We start from the raw sequence: 24,186 nt of genomic DNA, 5'->3' as shown, positions 1-24,186 counted from the left end.
ATAGTTAAAGCTTCACACCAGACCACATTTTAAAACATTGAGAAAACAGGTTCTGCATGTATTAGTTAAATGTGTAAACAAAAGGAAATATGGGGCAAAAGAAAGAATTGTAAATAATTTGACCCAGTAATATTTTGACTTCCAGCTTCTGCCACACTGCTCTCTGCATATTTATACAAACTCACATCAAATTAGTGGAAATCACAGTGTTTAGACAATTTATAAAAGAAAAAAGTTCTGAAAACATGTTTTTTAAATTGTCTACATAAAAGAGTATGCCCAGAAATTACAATTCAGTAGTAGGTAGTCTAGGCTAAAAGTAGTAAATCTGCTAAGGTACACAAAGACTGTGAATCTGCTTTCAGGAAGTCAGGAGGTGGGGGTTGGGAAGGGGGAAGTTTTGCAATTAGAAGATCCCCGATGGGGTTGCCTTAGAACTCAAATGATTACTTCCAGTTCAGAAAATCTTTTGGGACAATGGCAGACAGCTCCCATTGTCAGCTTCATTTACGGTTATTTTAATAGCTCCAGCTTATTTCTGTCAGCTAGGCTGCTTGTATGTCAAGCTTTTGGACAGGCAATATAATTGCTATACAGAGGAACAGTACAATGTTGCTAAAGCTCGATATGGAGACATAAAAACCCCCTGATGAGTACACATTAGGGAAATGAAATGTTAACTTCTATGCCAATAGGAAAAAATTATTGTAATACAACCACATATGATCTACATTTCTTTGAAGAGCACGTAAAGCGGTCTTTGCTGTTCAGTACTCAGTCGTGATTTGATTTCATTCAATCATACTGAAAAAAACATGACTGCACTACTACATCAGCATTACATCAGGTTTATAAAATATCAGTGAAAACAGACTAAACAGCCAGCAGGTTCTGGGCCACGTACATGGGCACTCAGTGTCCACAGAAGCAGCGCCTCTTACAAGAGCAAGGTTTGCAGGATCTGACACAAATCATTGCTCCAATAATCAATCTCCTTACTTAGAACAGATTTTATCTACACAAAGACACAACTGGTTTCTACATCCCCAGAAGTATAACTGCACAGTATCACAAAACTATGCATCAGTATTTTTGGGATAATATTGTTACAGAATTTAATTGCCTTTAATTCCTACCCTCTTACTACAGTTTCATGACAACAGAAAATGTCTTCTGAACTGTAGGTAATTCACAAACAAGTGAAGGGTTCTACAGGTCTGCTGCTTGTTTAATTCTGAACATCAGTGATACACAAATTTATTTATACATTGCACAAGTGTAAGACATGCAAAGGATTAATGTTTGTGTTAACTTCATTAATGCTTAGAAGAATTTCTTACATACACACACACAAAGGAACATGTATATATGCTCTTTAGTACTCTGGCTTTACCCCACAAAATCACTCCCTGTCAGTCTTCCTTTTTCTAAGGAATTGTTGACAAAGTCAGTGGTTTTATTACCACTCTTATAATTTAACTGAGAAATGGAAAGCTTCTGAAGGGGAAATTCCTCTGCAAATGGCTCCCGGAATTTCAAAACTAACTGGAGTTGACAGATTAACCTAGACTCCCCTTAGGCAGAAGGGAAGAGGCTACAAGGAAAATAATGAGACGCATGGGAAGTCAATTATGCACAAGAGCAACACATTTAATTGTACAGAAACTGGTTACTTGATGCAGAAGGATGTAGATGTTTAGACCTCTGCAAATTACTAAAATAACTGGACAGTTCTACAACAAGTACACTCACTCCCCTGCCCCCATAAATCTCAATGTTTAATGACTGTCTCAATAAAAAAAATGTTCTATGTGTCCCAAGAATCTTTTTCCTGCACACAAAGCTTTTCTTTTTAGAGTCCCTTTTTGGTTACAGTTTGAAAAACTGCAGCTTACTTTCTATTACTTCTACAAAAGCTACTTGCTGAAGGTCCAGCAAGTTCAACAGAGCAGTGGGAGCAACACTGGCTCATTACTAAACCACGCACAAAAGATTCTCATTTAGCACATGCATATCCTTCATTCTGATTTGTGTTTTGGACTACTACAATTGTCCTTAAGCTTAAGTCTCCAGACTGTTTTCAGTTGCAGAAACTGCTGACTAACAATGACAGTTCCCAGACCAGCTCAGCTCTGAGCAAGAAAAGATACTGACACCAAAAGTAAGAAGCATGTCGAGGAATACTAGGAATCAGGCTATTACTGCTGTTCATGTTACTGTACCAGGCAGCTATAAACACCACAGCACTTAATTACCGTCACCAGAAATGCTGCCCCTGGGCAGATTTAGGTGTACCTGTGGATATGCAAGTGCTAGGAGAACAAAGCAAGTCAGTGAAGTCATGAGACTGAAGTATCTGATGCATCAAAAGACATTTTGAGCCTTGTTCTGACAAAGTCTGATATTATTAACCTACAAAGTATCTGTTCATATAATCAAACTATTTTTATTGATGCATCCAGAGGGGATTCCACACTCATTGGTACTTGCTATATTATTTGCCTTTGTGTACAAAACAAAATAATCAAAATGCCATATAAAGAAACATCCATGAACTTGTTTGTTTCTGATTAAAAACTTCAGGACATGAGAGTCATGAGGGCAAGGAACTTTGGAATTAAAAATCCTTGTTCATTCTCTCTGGTTAAGATAACTGTATGAATTAAATGAGAAATACTCCATTTACAAGAATTTTTTTACATGCACACTGAAGAATCAACACTTAACATCTAAAAAGGAGACCTGCAACTAGAAAACTAGAAATTACTTACTGGATGTCAAGCATATATTTGTGTGTGCCCTGAATGCTTGTTAGGACATGGATTCAGTAATTTTCACATAATGGATATCTGCCTACACAGTTTTCCAGATTAAAAAAAATTGACTAAAAGTAGCAGAAATTAATACAAGTTAACAGATTTAAGAAAGGAAAATCTATACATTTAATTTGCTCTTTATTTACTGCTTAATAGTAGATGCTGAAGTATTTGGATAAACAGACCAAAGAGCTTCTCCGTTAGAATTTCCACTGGAAACCTCTTACTCATTCCCCATAGAAATTCCCTTCTTTTTTTTTTTTTCCCCTTTTTCCTTCAGTGAAAGAGAATGAGTGATGTGAATAACTTGCTGCCAAACAAGAAGTTTAATTGTCATGGAGCCATAACAAAACTACATCAACTCTGTCTACATTAGTACTCTTGGTGTAAGTGAGAGAACACTATGATATTGTAGGTAACTAGTAGACTGCTTCAGCACAAAATGGATTTTGCTCCTGAACCTCTAAAGACTTTTTTTACTTAAGAACTTCACAGAATCTGCAGTGACTAGAAGGGTAGTTGTACCAGGTGACCTTCTCAAATCTGTGCATGACTATTCTCAACAATATATTCTCAAATGCTGACCACTCTTCTGTTTAACTAGTTTGAAGAACTCAATTTTAAAAGGATTTTTTGACCATTCCCGAAATTACAGACATACTACACCATGCATTTTTTATTCCATTTCCCCCCGTTCCCCTCCTCATTATCACATACTGGATCAATAGTCACTCCAAATCCATAATCTGCAGTAATCTCATTCTCATTGTAATCATCACTCCTTCACCTTCTTATTTAATAAAGCACCTAAAAACTGACATGACACTTGGGTCAATGACAACCTGACAACTCATCTTTCACTAACAATTTTTGAACCTTCTCCCACTCTTCTCCCCTACCTTATCAGTATCTAGGAAAATTCAAGTCAGTCCAGCTTTTCCCTATGCAATTTCATCACTCAGCATGTACATTTTTAAGAAAGCTAATTAAAAAGTGCAAGCAAGTCCTAAGATTTCCAAGTCCTTGATCTCTGAGCTTCTGGAGTTAACACACAAAACTCCATTCAGAAAGCTGATTAGGAATGATGGGGACTATGACCTGCTTCAGGTTTTATTTTATCACTGTTTTTTTAGGGGTTCTCTTGAGCCATGTTTTCTCCCTACCAATTCACAAAGTAATCCACTTCTACACAAGCTGCCATCTCTTTAACATGGTCTGGACAAACCCAGACAACACAAAATATTACTGTACTAGATAGTATGGAAACACAAATGTATAACCAGGCACCATTTTTTCTTTTTCTGAATAATATGCTAAAATTGGTATTGTAATACTTTCAAAGTGAACTATGACACCAGACTTCTTATGCAAAGACATAGTCATCTTTCCTTTCCTCCCTGAAGTAATTAACATTCCTTGCACAGGCAGCTGGACATTTGTTAATCATTAACTGTTTGTGTAATAAAGACTGGGAGATAAACCTTTGGCCATTCCTCACAATGGTACACCCCCCAAAAAAATATCTTTAAGAGCAAGTATTTAGTGATTAGTGTAAAATAATTCACAGTAACAAAACCCTTGTTGTATTATCCTAGCACATTCAATATTTTCTGAAAACGTGGTTTTGTGAACAAGACTTTCCATGTTCAAACCAAAGTAGTTATCTCAGGAATTCAATCAATAAAACCCAACATTTTTAACTTCAGCAGAAAGTAAGAGGTGTTTTTTAAAAAGATGAACTATGTTGTTAATCTCTTGGATAGTAAAATAATACATACTACTAGAATTGCAACACCAAATATAATAGAGGCATAACCAATGCACACATTCCAGTCTTATCTAGAATCACTTTGATTCACTCTACCTTGCTTTCATTACAGGAAGGGCACAGCAAGGGCATTCCTCTCGGATCAAACAGAAAATTCCACAGACAGAAGTTTCCACATGTCTGATTCGTTGCAGATTAAACCCTTATCATTAGACAGCAATCTCTAATTTTCATAGAGACAGGATATACCCTGTCATGGTAAATCTACAGGCAAAGATTCAGGGGTGGGGAGCGGGGGAAAAAAATAATCTGTAGAATAGAGACGTATTCCCCATGAAAGTGCTATGCACATCACCCTCACAGCTTTGGAGAACGAAGAGACAAGGTACCAGCATTAAAGATCACACACATAATTCCATTCATACATTTCTGTGTACTGCAAATTTTTCAAGCTGAATCACCCAACTTCCTCTCCATGCATAAATACAGCCAGGAACTACAGGTAACACATATGAAAAGTCTATATTCATTTTCAGTAAATTATGCTACCAAAAATCTTCATTTCTTTACCCACATAACTGGAACAGTTCTGCAATTCTCAGGTACATTTACCAGTAACACTAAAATTAGAAGGCTATTCTGTAACTATACTTCTAACATTTTGAAATTTTTAATATAATAATCTTTTAATCCTTATGTGCTGTACAGAACATGAATAAGCACACTTTGATCAGTGACTTCAAAACCAAAACTCAGAAATTTCATTTTTTTCAGGCAGTTTCACACTTCCTGCATCAGCAAAATAAAAATGGCCTTTTGTGTAAATACCCAGACTGATGAATTTAAGTAACATGCAGATATTGGAAGCAATCCATGTCAGCAAGAATTATACTAAGTAGAAGATTAGGTAATAAAGCAATGCGACTAATGAATTTTCTGTGTGAAAACCTTCCCTGTCATATAGGCAGATATTCAAACCTGCACAGTTGCAGAACTCAGAGTTGAAAGAACTATTAATGATGAGCACTACTGGTAGGTAAAGACAATTTAAATCCACTAGCTCAGCAGCTTGCTCTTTAGCTCCAATGCCTAACAAAATCATGCAACTCTTCGTAAGAATTATCATTGTATTGATTTATCTCCATTTACAAATAATTTAAAATTAAACAGAAGCAGCTACTAGAAGCATGGATGGAATACAAAGAGTTTGGGGATACCTAATTTCTGAATAAAGAAATTACTTGTTGCAGCCCTGTTGTTAGATTCTTTGGGCACTTATATTTTCCCCCCAGATCTCTCCTTGACGACACTGAAATGCTAGAGATACTCTTTCGCTGAGCCACACAGAGACTTGTGAATTGAAAATTCATGTTTGGTCACATTCAGATGACCAGTGTAATCAAGTCACAGATGCAGTAAGAATGATAAGAAGATTACAAAATGGACCTGCAAAACCTTAGCTTCAGCAAAGCCTAAAGTATTCTGAAATCCAAGTTCTAAAGCTGCAACTAACTGCATGTTCTAAGTTGTGGAAGTTTGCCAAATACTTATGTAGGTTTGTCCTTTGTTAAATATGTCCAAATGCTGTATGATTGAAGTTTAAAATCTTCAAAGAAAAGAATAAACTTTATGCAATTATTTCAAGCTCCCCTCTTTTGACCTTAATATGTACTTCAAAAGCTAAGCAGATGCTTAGTAGGAAATAAATCCCTAACTCAACAGATGTACCAACAGTGATATGGCAAGATGCACCTTCCACAGCTTTTGGTAACCCTTCTCTTTTATTATTCCTCTGCTCACAAGTACTTTTCAAGTCAAAGAGAGGCCTAGGCAAATTAATAGGCCCTTAATATGTACTGTATTGTCTGAATTGATCGCTGTTTATAAGGTAATCTTTGGGACTGCATGTGGCTCAGCTTCAGTTCACCTCCTACAGAGACACAGCCCCCAGGCACCTCTGTTTTCATCAGGCCAAGTAATAACCAAATCAACACCTTTCACAACAAAACAATCCTTTACTTTCAAGCACCCTGCAGAAGAGGAGGGGAGCCTCAGCTTCTGTACAGGATCTCTTTTTGGCAGCTAAGGTGATGTTTTACTCAGCAGGATACCTAAGAAAACTCTCAAACTACTTTGGAAGATCTCCCTGCCAACAGCAAAACACGTGATGAATAGTATGTCTAAAACTAATTCAGCTTTTTCCAGAGACATCTTCTATGAGCTACATTAACAACCCAATAGCACTTTGCAGTTACCCTCACAAATGCAAATTACATGGTTTCCTTCTAGACTAAGAAAGATAATCAGCTATCTTCAGGCTGCTCAGGACCTTGGTTCAAACTCAGGCCTCCTTAGCCTCAGCCAAACTGAAACTCGGAATTATCTCCAAATGCCAGGAATTCTCTCTAAATGCTCTAGCACATTTGATATACCTGAAAAGAAACACTAATGCAGCAGCAGCATCCCACAGGTTAACCCAGTGGCACCATCAGTTCCAGACATTAGCCTGAATATAGCACCCCAAGTACAGAAGTGCGAACTGCAAACTGTAGTGAAGACCAGATGGTCCCTGACAGGTTAACCAGGTAACCTCTGAATTTGAGCACTTGTATGCACATGACTAAATTCAGGTGTCAGGCAGCCAGGCAATCAGAATTAGCAATAAAGCGAATAACATGCTCCCGGAAGTCAGTCATCTCCTAGGAAAAAAGTTTTCTTGATTTTCTTTTGGATAACAGCAAATCTAGGACCTGTCCTCAGTCTCATTGATAGTGGGTCTCTAGCTCTTACCTTTTTCATTCAACTGACACAAATTGTGCTGAACTGGGTCTGTACTTCTTAACTGATTTTTTTTTTTTTAGTTTCTTTTAGTACTAGAGGGGTTCTAAAGATACAACAGTTATTCTTTATAAGCTGCAGCTACAGATATTTGTACTGTCTCATGAAAGAGTATCTATGTGCCAAATGCCTCATTTTTAAAACCATAACAAATCGGTGGAAAATGTATTTTAGTTGCATGAAATTTTAAGCAAATGTTTTCTAAAGTGAAATTATTACTCAATTTAGGCACAGTTAATTTTTGTTAGCTTTTTTTTTTCCTCCACAGTGGTCCAAGTTTGACTCAACGCTACTGAAAAAAATGCCATAAAACTAGAATGAAATCCTTCCTCTGTCAGCTTCTCCCTCATTTTCAGCATCATACTGGACACACTCAAGCCCACTGTATGCTTGACTATCACAAAACTTGTGGTAGGGAAGAGAAATCATGTGATGAACACTTTAAAAAAACAGGTTATTGTGGTTGGGCAGGCATGGTATTCATTACTGTCACAACAAAAACCTTGTTCTGGTGGACTCTGGAGAAGTTTGGTAAAGACTCTTCTGCCAAGGATTCACAGAACTGCTGATGGGAATTGAAACAGGTATATCCTGTCTCCCATTCACATCAATTCAAGTTGTTTTTCTAAATTCAATACCAATGGGAGGAAATATCTAGGCACAGCATAAAATAAATATGCCAGTAGAAAAAAAAACCTACCACAACACTGAATGTATATCAGCACCAATGTTTCTTTCCAGAGCACTTCACTTGCTACCTTTCTTTAAAATACTGTATTATTTTTAATAATCTGTCCTCACAGAGAAAGCAAAGGGAATAATTATTTCTGTATCCCTGATTAAACTATTTCTTCTTTCCAGAATAAGAACAGCTGTATTTATGTTATTGTTTAAGAGAGATGAAGATAGGATATCTTGAACAGGTATGTTCCAAACATTTCTCAGAAAAAATACACAACCAAAACCTCAACACACACCTTTATCCTGATATGCACAAAAAACGCATCTCAAATTCTGAAACCCTTTCTTGAATTCCTTTAAGAGCTTTAATTATAAACTATTCAAACAAGTAAAAAACATTTGTCCTTCTATTATTTTCCAAGCAAGTAACAAGTTTAACAATCTGTGCTTGGATTACAGGCTCTGACCTAGAATTCCAATCCAGATATCAGTGTGGCAATTGACTGTTCAATTTCAGAATTCAAGTCTACTGGTTAAAAAAATTCCACTCTGCTGGCTAGAACTTCATTCAAACCTCCCATGTATGTATCAGAATCTGGCTATAACTCCCTAACTGAAGTGCTAATGCAGCCTCTCATTGAAAATATTAGCTTCCCAAATTTGCATTCACTGGTTTAAGAACTTTTACTTGGAATTACAGAACCTAGGAACCATTTTACATTTTTTTTGGTTGGGTACTGAGGGGGTGGGGGGTTGGGAGGAGGGGTGTGAGTGTGTTTTTGTTGTTGTCATCTTCCCATTTAACTCTTGATCTTTAACTGGCCAAAATACACAATGAAATATAATGTCAAAACTTATGTTCCAATGAGACTGTATCTGCAGACAGAAGCTAAGTAGGAAAAGTTTTTGTCACAACCCCTGTAAACAAGCCAAGTCTCAGCGCATCTCCTCCTCACAGCCTATTATATTAAATCCACAAGGAATATTCTTTCCTATCAACATCACCTAATCAATTAGTTTTGAATTTAAACAGCTTTCTCACAAAAATATTTGCTCAACTTTTTTTTTTTCTGTTAACAGTTTTCAGCAACCAATAATCTGACAGATCAGAAAAGACTCAGAATAAACACAGAACACAGACAGCATATGGTTTGACTGCAACATGTTTGAAATATGCATCATAGAAAAATATAAATTATTAGGAATCTGTTTGTTTCCTGCCTAAAGGTACAGGAGTTGTTAGGACAGATGCATGACACTTGGCTTCTGTTCCAGACAACACTGCTGATTTAATAGCTATCCAACAGGTACTTAAGTGTTCTGTTCCACTGGTGATCATAGTATTTAATCGTTGTCTGTCTTAATATTAAAACTCAACAGCTGTGAGTGCTGAAATGATTTGGAAAGCTCAAAAACCAAAGATCACTGAACAAACAGAATATGAAGCTACCTCATATATATAAATGCTAATCATATTCTGCACCCTAGTCAGTGCAGTAGCCAGAAATAAATATTACCACAACAAAATGCTAACATGTTTATTATGTATTAGTAGTGCTCTGTAACTTTTGTATTTGGTACTTTGCTTTACATTGTTAAAATCATATTCATTCTCCTTAATGAATTACTGTCTTCCCAGTTGGAAATTATTCTAGTTGTATCGAAAATAGTGTCTCATAGCAATTAAACTTCAATGATGGTATTTTATGCACAGAGAGATAGTGCAATAAAGCGTATTTTCTTTCACATGCCCCTGTTAACATCATTGGGTTTTTTCCACTTGCTCCTTCACAATTCTTTTACAAGATACATCCCATCGTTGCAAGGTGACACTTGAAAACTCTGTGATTCCAAAGGAAGACTACACAAAGGGTTACAAACCACATCTGATTAAGAACTTCCCAAACAAAAAATAAGCAGAAACCGGCAAACTATTAGCAGAAAGCATCATGCATGTACTCTTATTCTTTCTTACGCTAGCAAAGACAGCATATAGGATAGACAGAACTTTGCTCTAATAAAGACATAACTTTGTGTTTTAAGTCAGCAAATTAGCTTAATCACCTTAAAACTTTGTTCTTATTGTTAGAAAATAATTATTGTTGTTCTGTCGCACTCTACCTAAGAACTGGACAGGACAGGAAGACTCCTGGTAACAAATAACTGTATTACTGAATTAAACATGAGTAATACGAGTTATATCATGCATGAAGTTCAGACTGCCACATAATTCTTAACACCATTCTGGAACAAAGTTATGCACTGGAAAATATGTTCAGTTGCAGAAATTTAGAAATGCCTGCTGGTAGCCTTGGAAGCTGACTAGCTGCAAAGTTTGTAATAGCAGTGTTTGCAAAATTCACTGTGGTTTATTAAAAGTTGAAAAATCCCAACCTGTCATCAGGGGAAACCTTACTGAATAGGGCTCACAAATAACAACCTGCATCTGGGTGTACAAGGGATGCAAATCTAACCACACTACTACAGAACCAGACACCATAGAATTAATGATGCTTGAAACTTTTGCAGAAACTGTGTTTCCGAACATCAGCTTGCAGCACGGGCTCCTATCTTCTATAAACATCGCAATGAGACCTTTCTTAAGCTAAATAACCCAGAGCATCTACACTCCCAAATTCTGCTGTCTCTCTCAGCTGTCTAAAACCAAAAGGCAATCCTGAAATACGACAAAAAGCAGTTCTTAGTAATTAGCCAGAAGCACTGGTACCTCAAGAAAAGGAGCTGTCTACTTCACAAAACTTCTTTAGAGAATGCCAGAGACTGAACAAAACTAGTAATGGTTCTCATTTTCATATTTTTACACTGTAAATCAGTATGGAGACTTGCTCACCATGCACTTGTGCTCCCAGGACAGTCTCACATGCAGCCCAGTGGGCAACACTGAATGGCCTTGCTCAACTGCAGAACTGAAGTAGTACTGAGAGTTCTTCCGAATACCTTTTTTGCGTAACAGAGCTTCCATCTTTCCTTTCACCTTTGAGGAGTGTAGATATTTAATGGGACAAAGAAGGAAGAGCTTTTGGTATTGCCTTAGTCCCACACAGATTGTGTTTAGGTGTTCCTCCAGCAATTGTTTTAACCATGCATAGAGCTCTTCTAAACAGCAGTGGCAGCATGGTATTGACATGATTTATCCTGCTTTTATTGCTCAGTGCTAACAGGACTTAGATTGTACATGTGGGATTTTTTTGTGCCACACTGGGATCTGTATCAACACAATGCATTCTATCACTAATACATCCCAATCTGCTCAAATCTTTATCATTTTTTTTGAGAAAATATTTTACACCTGCTTCACTAGGCATTTTATATAGCCAGCTGCTGATCTAAATTTGGAGACTTCAGTCTAGGTCACACAAAAAGTTACCTTAAATTCCAAATTCTGAATGCCCAGACACCTAAAGGATAAATACATTACTCTCTTCTATAAATTCACTGCACAGAAATCTTGTTTTAACATTTCCCCCCTTACAGTAATACACCCAGAGTCTTCATTTCTTCTATAATTTTATCTCTGTACAGTAACAGTCACAAGGCACCATTAATACTTCTGAGTCATTATATACTGAGCGATGATCTCTGATCTTTCCCTTACTCGCTTGGCTTCCAGTTAACAATTTATTAGCTGGAGATAGCACGAGGCCAAAACTCAAAATAATCTTGTTAGTACCATTTATTTTCTTTAGTCATACTTTTAATCTGTATAACTTCCTGGGGAAATGAGCTTCATGACTTTATTATACTCCATGTGAAAATACTTCCTTTTAGGTTGGTTTCTGTTCACTGAGTATAACCTATTTCTCACATTGCAAAAGACAGACTGATATGAGAAAGTTGATACAGAAACTACTGCAATTTTATAGACTTTGGTCAACCTGTTCTCCTCCTTTTCTTACCATTGATGTCTTTTCAACCTAAAGAATATCACATGAAAGCTAAAACAACACTGACTACCAAAATTCACCCCTAAAGTATTTTTGAAAAGCATCAGAGAAATTAGGCAGCAAAGTAATCAAAGCAATTCCTGAGTTCAGAAGTATGGGTGCATTTGGGCTCCCTGTTAAAAACTTACTTCTAATGATTCGGGTGAGACTATAGAAGACAGAATCTATGAAAATGAAAACCAGCTGACCTAAACCAAAGGCAAGTCATAAAAAAAAAAAAAGTACTGAAGAGTTAGTGGCAAAGGTATTTTTTGGAAAATTGCAGAATTACTGGTACAAATATAAAACCCTAATATGATTTCCTACCTTCCAAAGTGTAAAATTCAAAACCCCACTAACACAGAAGAGATAACCTGAAGGCCAGCAAAAATTCCATGCATGGAGATAGCCATTTGATGTTTCTACCATCACCAATCATCTACTCTTTCTGCAAATGTGATGGTTGGCCTAAGAAGAAAGGTACAAAAATACCTGCCTTAGCCACCAAATAGTTAAGTGTTGACTCAAATAACTTCCTAATTCAGTTTATCCATCTTTGAACTGAAAGTGTAGTATGATGCTTTCAAAGACAGCAGGAAGCAACATGTAGCTCAGGGGTGAAGTCAGATAAGCCCTTTAGCAAGCTGAAAAAGTTGCGTGCAAAATCTCCTCTTTCACAGTCTTTAATGTGCTTGCTTGGCTAATTATCAGTCTGCTCCCTACATCAAGGCCAGTCCATTTTGAAAAACATGACACATATTCAGATACTGCAGCATAAAGAGTGCATTCTGTAATAATTCCTGCAGTTTGTTAGCAAATAAACCCAACACAAAAGCACTGAGATAAAATTTAAACTATTTAAGCGTGTTCTTTCCTTGGTGCCTTCAGATCAACATTTGGCAGAAAACACACCTACCAAACACAAATACATGCTTTTTTCCCCCCATGAGGGTGTCTTAAGCAGAATTTGTTCACTAAGATGAAAAACTTGCAACTCCTCTTCGCCACCACTCCTGCCCCAACAAATCCCTCTGCCTTTTACTCCTGAGGAACTGTGAACACTAGACACCAGATAAGAATAAAGACATGCCTCTCCCTTTGCCTTGAAAATACAGAGCCACTGTCCTGGACAAGATTATTAAATAGAAGCTGGCTTTGCCCCAAGTTCCACCAACTTTGCGAATCTGCCAGATGAAAAGGAACTTACTTAAACTCACACCAACTCTTCAGTAAAGCAAACTAGCCTTGTGCCAAAAAGAGAATGCAGACACTACACGCAGACAATGAATTCTGCCACAGCAGTAGTATTACAAAAATGTGTACCTGTCCACATACACATAAAATAGGCATGCATGTACATATTGCTGTCAAAATAAATATATTTCTTCACTCTTTCATTTTTATTACCGTTATCTGTCACTTGCACAATAAACTGGCAAACTTAAGACTCATTCTGTAGGATAACTAGATTCTAAGATTCACAGATTCACAGAATAGCAAGTTGGAAGGAACCTCAAGGATCATCTAGTCCATCCTTTCAGGGTAAGAATATAGTTTAAATGAGATGGCCCAGAACCCTGTCAAGCTGAGCCTTGAAACTGTCTAATGTAGGGGAATCCAGCACCTCCCTCAGGAATTTATTCCAATTTTTTCTGGCATCCAGTCCAAATCTCCCCAGTAGCAACTTGCATCCACTATCCCCTGTCTTTTACCATGTGACTCTTTGTAAAAAGGGAGTCTCCCTCTGTCATGCATAGTAAACTTGAATGTATTTATGTCAAAAGAAAGATGCAATGGTACACGAATAGTCTGCAGGTATACACACAAAAAATAAAACCACTAGCTCTCAGAAAGTACTCCATTTTACAGTTTTAGAAAAGCTGTTCCATAATTTAACTATGCTTTTTGTTAAAAGCAAAGAGAAACAATGTTATATTTCAAGCTCTACAGGTGTTTTTTTAACCCACAAACTTAATAACTGACTTTCTATAGAAGAAAAAATATTGCCTGTAACAGTTTGTTCATCTAAACCTTGAAGTGGTGGTTTAAGTCTGTATTACCCACGTTCACAATTGTAGGAAGCATACAGGACACACAGAGTAGCCACTGAATGAATCAGATATGATTGCTATTTTTTTATTCTCAGTTGCAAGGTTTTTTTCCTCTAAGACATCAATCACATGTCACAATTTACTAACATGTAACCCATAGCCTTATTTTGCTCATCAATTTATAGTAAGGACCTTATTAGCATAGTATCAATGCTCTATCTTTATCAGAGACATACAGGAATGGGAACCTGCACAGATGCCAAACCAAAATTCAAGTCAGCACTAGTGTTTTACTGAAACTGTAATTTATGTTTCCTCTGAATACATGACACTAGAATAACTCTGTTGCTCATCAATTTATGCCTTATTAATGAAATAAATCAACAGATCAGCCTGCTTCATTTATGTGGGTTTTTAAAGCCTGTGTTTGTTTGCTCCGACAGAAGCCCTTACACAAAGAAGGCAGTGCTTACTAGCTTACAGATGGGCACCTTTATCAACTCTCAAAAATGACATCCAAAACCACCTGTATGGCAGCACACCTACACATACTTCTAGTAAAAAAACAGGAAGAGTGTCATCACACGAAGATTTAGAAGCATGAAAATCTCTGCAGAAAGCAGTTTGCTGCCTTAGCTTCACAGTCCTACTGTCCACAAGCTGAAAGTACTCCCATGAGGCAGACCTTCTTTTTATATCAATAGTCTTTTTTTTTGCATATGATCTCACTAAAGTGACAGGCAGAACTATATACATACTGGTGACATCTTTTTGTACTGACAGTAGTATCTGCATCAGCAGTGACAATGCCACTTCTCTTTATCTCTTTGCTGGCATATGACTTTATTTAAATATAAAAATCACAGAAAGCCACCTTACCTTTTTCTTCATCTATTCGAAAAACTCCTAGACCAGATCCATCTCTGATAGAATATCTGATCTCCCCATCTCGTCCCGCGTCTTCATCATAAGCAGATACTGTCATTACCGAGGAGCCAACAGGAGCATCTTCTTTTATAAAGCCTTTATCTGCAAATATAGAGAACCGTGGAGGGTGCAAGTTTTCATTGACATCAACTATCTCAACCTCAACATAACAGGTAGAGGACAATGAAACGGGCTTTCCTTTGTCCTTGGCACGCACAGTCAAGTTATAAAGTTGTTTCTTTTCATAATCCAGACTTTGTACAATACGTATTGCTCCACTTAGCTTGTCAACATCGAAGGTGCCATCTCCACTGTCCAAAAGACTGTATCGTACTTGACTTGATTGGCCTAAATCAGGGTCATAGGCTTCTAGCCATGTAATAATAGTTCCCTCAGGAAGATCTTCTCGAATTTTCACATGGTAATTTGAAGGAATAAATTTAGGAGGATTGTCGTTGATATCTTCTACAGACACTTTCAGAGTGACTGTTGAAAATAACTGAGGTTCTTCAGTAGGCTGGTCCCTAGCCTCTATTTTCAAGAAATAGACATGCTGTTCTTCACGGTCCAGAACTCCTACAACTTTCACAACTCCTGTCACAGCATTAATAGTGAACTTGTCTGTATCTGTAAGAAGAGAGTATTTCACTTCACCATTAGCTGCCAAATCTTTATCAGTAGCTTCAATTTGAATTATTTCACTGTTTGGCTCTTTGTTTTCACTCACTTCAACAAAATAGCTGTCTTGCAAGAACTTTGGTGAATTGTCATTAGCATCCAAAATCATTACATCTAAAAGGCGCCAGGCAGACTTCTGTGGTATTCCAAGATCATAGACAGTAATATTTAGAGTATATTTATCTTTTGCTTCTCGGTCAAGGGGAGATAAAATTTTCAGCATTCCTCTTTCCATATCAACAATGAAACTACTATCTTCATTACCTCCAGAAATAACATACACTAGCTTTCCATTGAAGCCAGTATCAGGATCAGTAGCATTCATAAGTATTATGCTGGAGCCCACAGGCTGATCTTCTCTTATCTCAATGCTACTGGGGAGAGTACTTCTAAATTGAGGTGCATGCATATTCACAGAATGAGTGTCAAAGAAAACATCCTCGACTTCTCCATGACTGTGCAATTTGTTTGCTTGTAAGAGCTTCTCTGCAAGCATTTTGGCAACACCAGTTTCTTCACATTGCAAGCTGACTGGTTTGCGGCTGGTAGCTACAGTTATGTTGATATACAACGGTTTTGCAAAGTTTTCTCCATCTGTAGCTGTAATTTTCAAACTGTGAAAAGACATTTTAGCACCTAGACCATCTACCAGCGACTGTTTGAGTGAAAGTACTCCAGAATTTGGATTTAGACTAAATAAATCCAGTTCATTTCCAGATTCAATTTGGTATCTCACCAACTGCAGCTCATCAGCATCAATAGCAGATACAGTTGTTATTTGTTCTCCAACACCAAGATCTCGAGGGATTGTTCCCTCACAATTTATTTTCTCAAAAAGTGGTATATTGTCATTCACATTATTTAAAATAATAGTAACAGGGACTTCAACTTCTCGACGATATGGTATACCCCAGTCAGAAGCTCGAATCCTTAAATTGTAAACTCTTGGCATCAATTCATAATCTAAGTCTTCTGAGGTACTAATAATCCCACTGAAATGGTTAATCACAAATGGCAAAGGATTTAAATTTGCAATGCTATAGGTCACATAACCATTCTCCCCTTCATCAAGGTCTTTTGCACTTACTCTCATGACACTTGTACCTACTGGCACATTCTCATTGAAAGTGGCTTTATAGGATGTCTGAGTAAATTCAGGAGGGTTACTGTTCATACCTAGTACCTTAATTAATACTTTTGCAGAAGCTCTTCTGTCACTTGACACAACTTCAAGTTCAAAATGGGATGCATATTGTGCTTTTATGGGTTCCAAAGTGGTAATAAGACCAGTGTCTGGATTTAAACTGAATTTTGCTTTGCCTGGTGTATTTTTAAATAGATATTTCACATGTGGGTAACTAGGCAGAGCTTTCACCATTATCACAGGTGTGTTTGGGGGAGCAAATTCACTTATTTCAGCTCTATATATCTCTTTTTCAAATCTGACAGGGCCAGCCTTAAGTTGTGGTGAAGTCACATGAACAACTTTTACAGAAGAAAACTGTGGGGGATTTCCTTTATCTTTAGCCTGAAGGGTAAGATTATATCCAAAAGGGTGGCTCTCCCAGTCAATGTGACCAATGGCTTTTATTTTGTATTCTTTACCTCCTGGAACAGACCTCACTGTTTTGAACTGTTGAAGTGGATCACCTGCAACAATACTTAATGATGCTATTTCCCCATTTGAACCCTGATCATTGTCCTCTACAGTTACAATCGCGTAAGTGGGATCTTTGTCTGATTCTGATGGAGTCAGAGTAACTACTGTAATAACAGGGGTATATTCATTTGCTTGCTCTATGTGAACGGTTAGTTTTGCCATACTGCTTATGCCACTGCTGCCATACAGCTTCAGCCCACGGTCCACTGCAAGAATTTCCATCTCATAAAGCTTAGTGTCTGAGTAGTCGAGTTTACCAGTTAGAACTACAACTCCACTGGTTGGGTGTATAGCAAACATATCCGTTCTTTCTTTAAAGCTATAGTAGAACTCTCCATTTGTTCCTATATCTGCATCTGTTGCACTGACTCTTGCGATGCTGGTCCTTATTGCTGTGTTTTCAGGCAAAGAAACGCTGTAAGATGTTGGAGAAAACAAAGGCCGCAAGTCATTCGTATCCAGTACTTGTATCCTGACCTTCGTGCGTGTTTCAGCATTTGTATTTTTTTCCACTGCTTTAACTGTCAGCATATAGTGGTCTTTTACCTCTCTGTTAAGGATAGCTGTGTTTCCTCCCTTGGTCCGTATTCTCAAAAAGCAAAAGTTTCCAAGAACGTATTCTTCAGCTTTGAACAAGTTCTCATTGTCACCAGAAATAATTTTGTATCTTAGGTCCCATAATGGATTTGTAATGTAAATGCCCATTTTCACTGGATGCCCGACATAAGTCTTGGCTGCAGAATTCTCATACACAGTGGCATTATACTGTACTTGTGTAAACTGCATTGGTGGAGCATGATGTGGCCTTTGATTTCCTTCACAGTTTCCAAAATGCTGCACCAGCAGCATCAGCAGCAACAGCATAGTCAAGTATCTTCCCATGGCAGCAATTACAAAGGAACCCTGAAACAAGAGAGAGATATGTTACAACTTATGACTATTCAAATATTACTCAAATAACCTTGATCTTCATCTTAAAATTCATGGGGAAAGAAAATGAGAAGTTACACATCTAGGACCATCTTCATCTGGGTTTGTAGCAACAGTCTTTGCTCCTGAGTCTCACAGGATAACAGATCAAAGCTTCACAATACTTACACAACAAGCCCAAACCTTCAACAAAATTTTGCAGGAAAGATTTCTTTCCAGCATGTAGAAAGCAATATAGCTTTAACTCAATTACTGTGATTAAGGAGCACACATTCTTTCTTTCATGTTTCCTGGTTTATCCTAAATGTTTTTCCCTTATCCTCTCCTTTAGCATATTCTTCCCTGGCCAGTTTATCATATAAGTCATACTAATTCCTAATCATACTAATTACCAGCTGTAGCCTTCTTTCATTCTTCCTGATCTTTTCTCCCATATTTTGGCCCTAGTTTGTCCTCACTGTATCACTGCTTATCAACCTCAACACTAGTTCTGTTTGTCGCAGCTCAAAAGGTATCACATTGTATCGTCTCCTTCCTCCACTCACATTATCTCTTAGTTATTTCCCTCTCCCCTAATTCCTGCTTGCTCAGGTACACAGGTGAAAGATCACATTGGCTGAAACTTCATGGACTGTCTCTGACAGCCAGAAAACTTTAGAACAAATTAATCTACTTGTATGAACACTTCACTCAAAAAGTTGAGAAGCAGCTAATTTAGTCATAGCTGTCAACGATTTTGAGAAGAGGAGGATTTAAGACTCAGATATACACAAACTACAGGAAATACCAGAGAGCAGTAATGAAAATGTCGCTACCATCTTTTTAAAAGACACACTTTTTTTTTCACCAAATCTAGCAATTAAGCTACATGACTAACCATGACTAAGCCATAACCATAACAATCAATAAAAGGTTAATTAGCAAATACTAAAATATGTATGAGCTTTTAAAAGTAAGTCACAATCTGGAACCACTGCTTACAAGGTCTTAACACTGGATGAAGACTGCGCTGGTTAAGACTGAAAGTGAGGGTAGGGTTGGAACAGCCACCTGAAATGGTTAACAATATTATTCTTCCCATACCCACTTTTTCCCATGCTATGTAACTTCTTGTGGGAATAAATGGGCACTTAAGTCTCCAGGGCTTCATTTCCCTTAACATACTGCCAAGCAAATGAACATTTTCATAGGAGACAAAAACCACAAAACAAAAACAAAACAAGCAGAAAGCAAGAAAACTCCCAAACCAACCAGAATCCTGCAATAAATTATATCTGTACTCCCAAAGTTCTGAACAATTGAAGGGGTCACTAGACTATCCTAAGAGACATGTTAATCAATGATTACATAATTTTAAAAATAATCAATAGAACTAGATTCTTTTACCCCATCTTGCTGGAACTTTGGAAGCTGTCTAGTACCAAAAACTACTTGATACAGATCTTTCCCTCTTTTCTCCCTCTGCTACACAAGGACTAAGATTTGGTTTAAAATATTTTATGCTTCAGTCCAAAACCTAGCTTCACCTCTGATTCCATGGCACCCTGTAACTCACTACCTATACTTGTGTTTGCCAACAAGCTGCTGTACTGTATTGTATTTATTATTTAACACATCGTACCTGTCTGTATATTTTATCATTTGCTCCTCACATCTCAGTCCCACAGACAACATGCACTGCACTATGATGCAATAGACTATATTAAGATATCTAAACTCCTCACTAAAACTCGAAGTTGAACAAGTGTGCAGGGTTTCCTATTACCTATTTTTCTTCTGTTCTATAATAATTTAAGCACTTGCTGCTTTTCCTCAATAACTTCCAAGTGGAGTTTACTCAGAACTGGTAACTGGCAGCCTATCATTATTACAGGCAATGATGCAACTACCATCAAGAGAATCCAGACCTCAGCAGCAACTTCTGAAGTTTGCTGAGTCATAATCAAGACCGTTAAAGAGTATCCTTCAACTGAACAGTTCACCACATTGGATAAAAACAAGTTAGCAATTTCTGTCACGTGACACTTTTTTCCAATTTATAGAGCTACTAAAAAAATGTTAATCTGGAATTATCCAAAATTTAAACAATATAATCTTGATATGTATCTAAAGTAATAAACAAATGCCAGTTAGAAAAGACACTTAACTACTAAGGGCAAGTATGAAAGTGTTAAGATAAAGTGATAATGTGTTAGATATAAACTCATGTAAATGGCTCATTTACAGTACGCCAGAATGACTAAATTTCAGAAACACTTTAGCCACAGGCTGCACTTTGAACTCCTAATTTTTCTCTTATCTTTGGAATACGAATGGTTTAGAATTTTCTGCCTCCATTTTCAACACATAAAGCAACTGATTAACACAACACCATAGAACTAGATTTACAGGAAGTGTACACCATATTTATTCCGAAAAGCTACTTTCAAACAAAGTTTGTTTTCCTATTTGAAATTCTTATTCAGATTTTTTTTTTAATTTATATGTATATCCAAGTAATTTTTATTTAGATAGATATTCAGCACTGGGATATGTAAGATAACATTGTAACTAAGCAGTAAAACTAACAAAAATATTAACACACCAACATCAGTGATGTAATTTGCATGTGGGAAAAATGCTTAGAAATACAAACTACCTTTACATTAAAAGTCTAAGAACATGCAAAATTTTGGGGCTAGTAAACCTCAAAATGGGTAACTTACAAATAAAGATGACTTGGATATGACAGCACAGGACTGTGTCTCTTAGCAGGATGTTTACCATGTCTAGGCTTCAAAGTCTGTAGTTTGAGGTTTGAAAGTTTCAAGCATCAAATACAGAACTTAGCAAAAGGCAATCTCAATACCAAGTAAGCCAACAAAGAAGAAAAGAGACAAAATAAGCTTATCTTCTACATAATGTGTCAACGGGGAGCATATAGTGAGAGATTTACTCACTCAGTAATCATCCTCACTCTCAAGTTAAAAGTAGAAAAAGAACCTAAAGCAGGCCACGTAGCCCAAGTCACGCTGAGCCTTAGTCCCACTGCTACTCCTTCTCTACACGTAACATCTGCCAGCTAAGTCCAGAAGGACCTACTGTAAGACTAAGCTACATCATTTACATTAGCAGAATGAGACTGTGAGCATGGCCTGCTACACTGCTCCAGGGACACATCAGGGAGCATTCTGAAAACCGAGAGAGATTTCTCTAGTGCTTTTCTACAATGTTTATCCACTAAAATCTTTCACTAACTTTTAACAAATACAGTGGAGGCTTCCCTCCATATGTGTGCCAGCTCTTTAAATTTGTAATGTTAATAACACTAGAACATCTATGCTGATCAAAACACCACCTATTTAAAGGTCAGTTTCAATCAGCATGTGTGACTGATGCCATTTGACACAAATGCACTGTGGAAAGTTACCACTGCAGTAACTAAACAGTTATGACAGGGCTCCTATTGCAGAAGTCTCTGAAAGACCGTGTGATTTTGTAGGCTGTACTAACTGTAGTTGCAGCTACTTTTTCAACTGCTTAGAAGAAATTATTTATGTATGTATTATTATGTATTTGCCCGGGGGGGGGGGGGGGGGGGGGGGGGGGGGAGGGGTTTATATCACATTTCATTGTTTCAACATGCTCAAGTTTCCTACCAAAAAATCTTAACAGTGTACTTTGCTTTTCTGGGAGGGAAGGTGTCTGTCTATTTTGGTATTCAGAAAATTAACACATGATGAAAGCATATGGCAACGTCACCTTAGTAAAGCTGGCAAGTTATTAAAAAAAATGTACATTGTTGCAGAGATTTACATAACAGCTTCAACTGGTGACTAAAGTCCAGTAAGTTTTATGCTTCTATCCTCTACATTGAGTTAATCTCATGAGATACTTTGATTTATGCTTTCAAGATCTTTGCTGTTAGAATGAAAATGCAGCAGCTGCTATCAAACAGCACAGAAAGATTCTCAATCAGGAGTGAAGTTTCAGATCAAAAATTCTGACTCTTTATCTGTATGGAAGTTACATACCAGTGTATCTAATACTGAACTCACCAGCTGTGCAAGAAAAACCAGACTTCTGACTGCTGTGAATGAAAGAGTTTGATTGAAATTTAGCATGGTATCTTAAACTTTGTGACAACAAAAATAGCTTTACTGCACTTGCACTCAGTTTTAAACTTAAAAAACCCATAACTAAGTCTTTGAGAGTTCAAAGGGATTTTACACGCTGACAGAATTTATAACTTAGCCATAATAAAGGGTTTTTTTGCATGCTGTTACAAAAAAAACAGAAGACTATCCTACCACTAGGCCATCTACTAAAACTCACCTTTCAGTCTCCTAAGTGTGAGATTTTAGTATTTCACAGAGAACAAAAAAGAAAAACTTCAACTCTGAAAACTTCATTTTTGAGTAAGGTATTCTAGTCACTAAATAACTGACTATTCCCACGGGGTTAGATAAGTAAATACGAAATGCAAGTCTATTACACAGCGTTATTTTCTTTCACAGAAAAACAGAAGTGGTACTACAGGTAAATACTTCCTATGCGGCTGCCTAAGAACAACTTGCATGTAAGTAGTCTAAACCGCAGGAGATCCTGACGTTACAAAGCAGCATTTTTTAATTTATTAATCCGTTCCGCAAAAAAACCAACCAAACAAAAAAACTTTACTATAGGGTAAGGCACACCGTCATTTATTGCCAAGAAAATAAAAAGTGCACCTTTCAATCACAGAATTTTTTCTTTCATCTGCCGTAAAGAGGAAGGAAAAACACCAGCATAAGCCGGCTGATGCTTTCAGCCGGGATCTCCCAGAGAGCCGCTGCTGCGTCCTTGCGGGCGCTGCCCTTTATCCTTCGGAGGAATCCGGAGAGGAACGCAACGAGGGACGCGGCGTTGAAGTGCAAACAAAGGAAAAAAAAGTCGCCCCCAAGGTATCGGCTAGCAGCGATCCGCCCCTGCCGGCTCACCGGGGAATTCAGCCTACAACGGCCCATCAGACACTTCCGAACACACCTCGCCTCCGGGCAAAACACCTCCGCCACCCCTTCTCCTCCACGTAACTTATAACCAACCTGCCGGCTCAACTCCTGCGGGCTCTTATAGAGCGGGGCCGCGGCTCCAGCCCCATCGGCCACCGTAAGTCGCGGGGAGGGCAGCGGAGCGCCAGGGCCGCCACCCCGGCCCGGCGCCGAGGGGGGATGAAGGGCAGATGGGCGCCGCTCCCCAGCCGCTTCACGCGGGGTCCCTTGGCACGAGGCGGTCGCTCACACAGTGCCTCCGGGCAGCTTCGCCGTGCTCTCGGCCTCGCCTCAGAGCCAAAACTTCCCGAGGAGGGGCGTGCTGCCCCCTCACCGCACCAACGGTACCTGCTCTGCACCCCGCCACCAAAACTTCTCCCAACTCTCGCAGCTAGCCCGAAACGGCCCAACCCAGCCTAGTGCACTCCGCCGCACCTCACCTCTCCTTGGCTCGGCTCACGGCTGCCAGGGCGCGGACCGGGGCCGGCCCCGCATGGTGCCCGCCGAGCTTGGCCCCCTTTCTTCCCCGGCTACCAGCGCGCCTCGCCGGGGACCCTCCGCCCCCTACAAGACGCTGCGCCCCCCACTGCCGTATTCCTCCGCGGCGCCGGACGGCCGCCCCTCCGGAACTCGTTTTTGCGGCGCTCCGCGGGCGCGGGAGCGGCAGTGGCAGCCCAGGCACCGCGGCCCGCCTCCCCGCTCAGGCCCCAGCCCCGCCATGGAAGGACTAAACACAGAGAGGGGGAGAGGGGCGGGGGTAACGAACTTCGGCACAAACCGTCCCTCCCGGCGGCCCGGCGCTCACGGGGAGGCCAGAGGGGCCGGGATGTGGAGGCACTCTTCGTCTTCACCGGGCTCGCTCCGTTCTAGCCCGACCGAGGAGG

General features: G+C 38.6%; 1 protein-coding gene across 1 annotated transcript in view; it reads right to left on the bottom strand.

Annotated features, from left to right (window-relative positions):
• The window catches only part of FAT1 (FAT atypical cadherin 1), an 88,198-nt gene extending 69,936 nt beyond the window's left edge, over positions 1-18,262 (bottom strand). The window contains exon 1 of the mRNA XM_054161748.1: positions 14,978-18,262. Within this exon, the coding sequence (XP_054017723.1) occupies positions 14,978-18,245 (3,268 nt within the window). The 5' untranslated portion in view covers positions 18,246-18,262. The remainder of the gene's footprint in view (positions 1-14,977) is intronic.
• Between the last annotated feature and the right edge of the window lie 5,924 nt (positions 18,263-24,186).

This window comes from Dryobates pubescens, chromosome 1 (genome assembly GCF_014839835.1).
Source record: "Dryobates pubescens isolate bDryPub1 chromosome 1, bDryPub1.pri, whole genome shotgun sequence".
NCBI lineage: Eukaryota > Metazoa > Chordata > Aves > Piciformes > Picidae > Dryobates > Dryobates pubescens.
The sequence above is the reverse complement of the archived record's forward strand: the minus strand, read 5'-3'. Positions and strand labels throughout refer to the sequence as shown.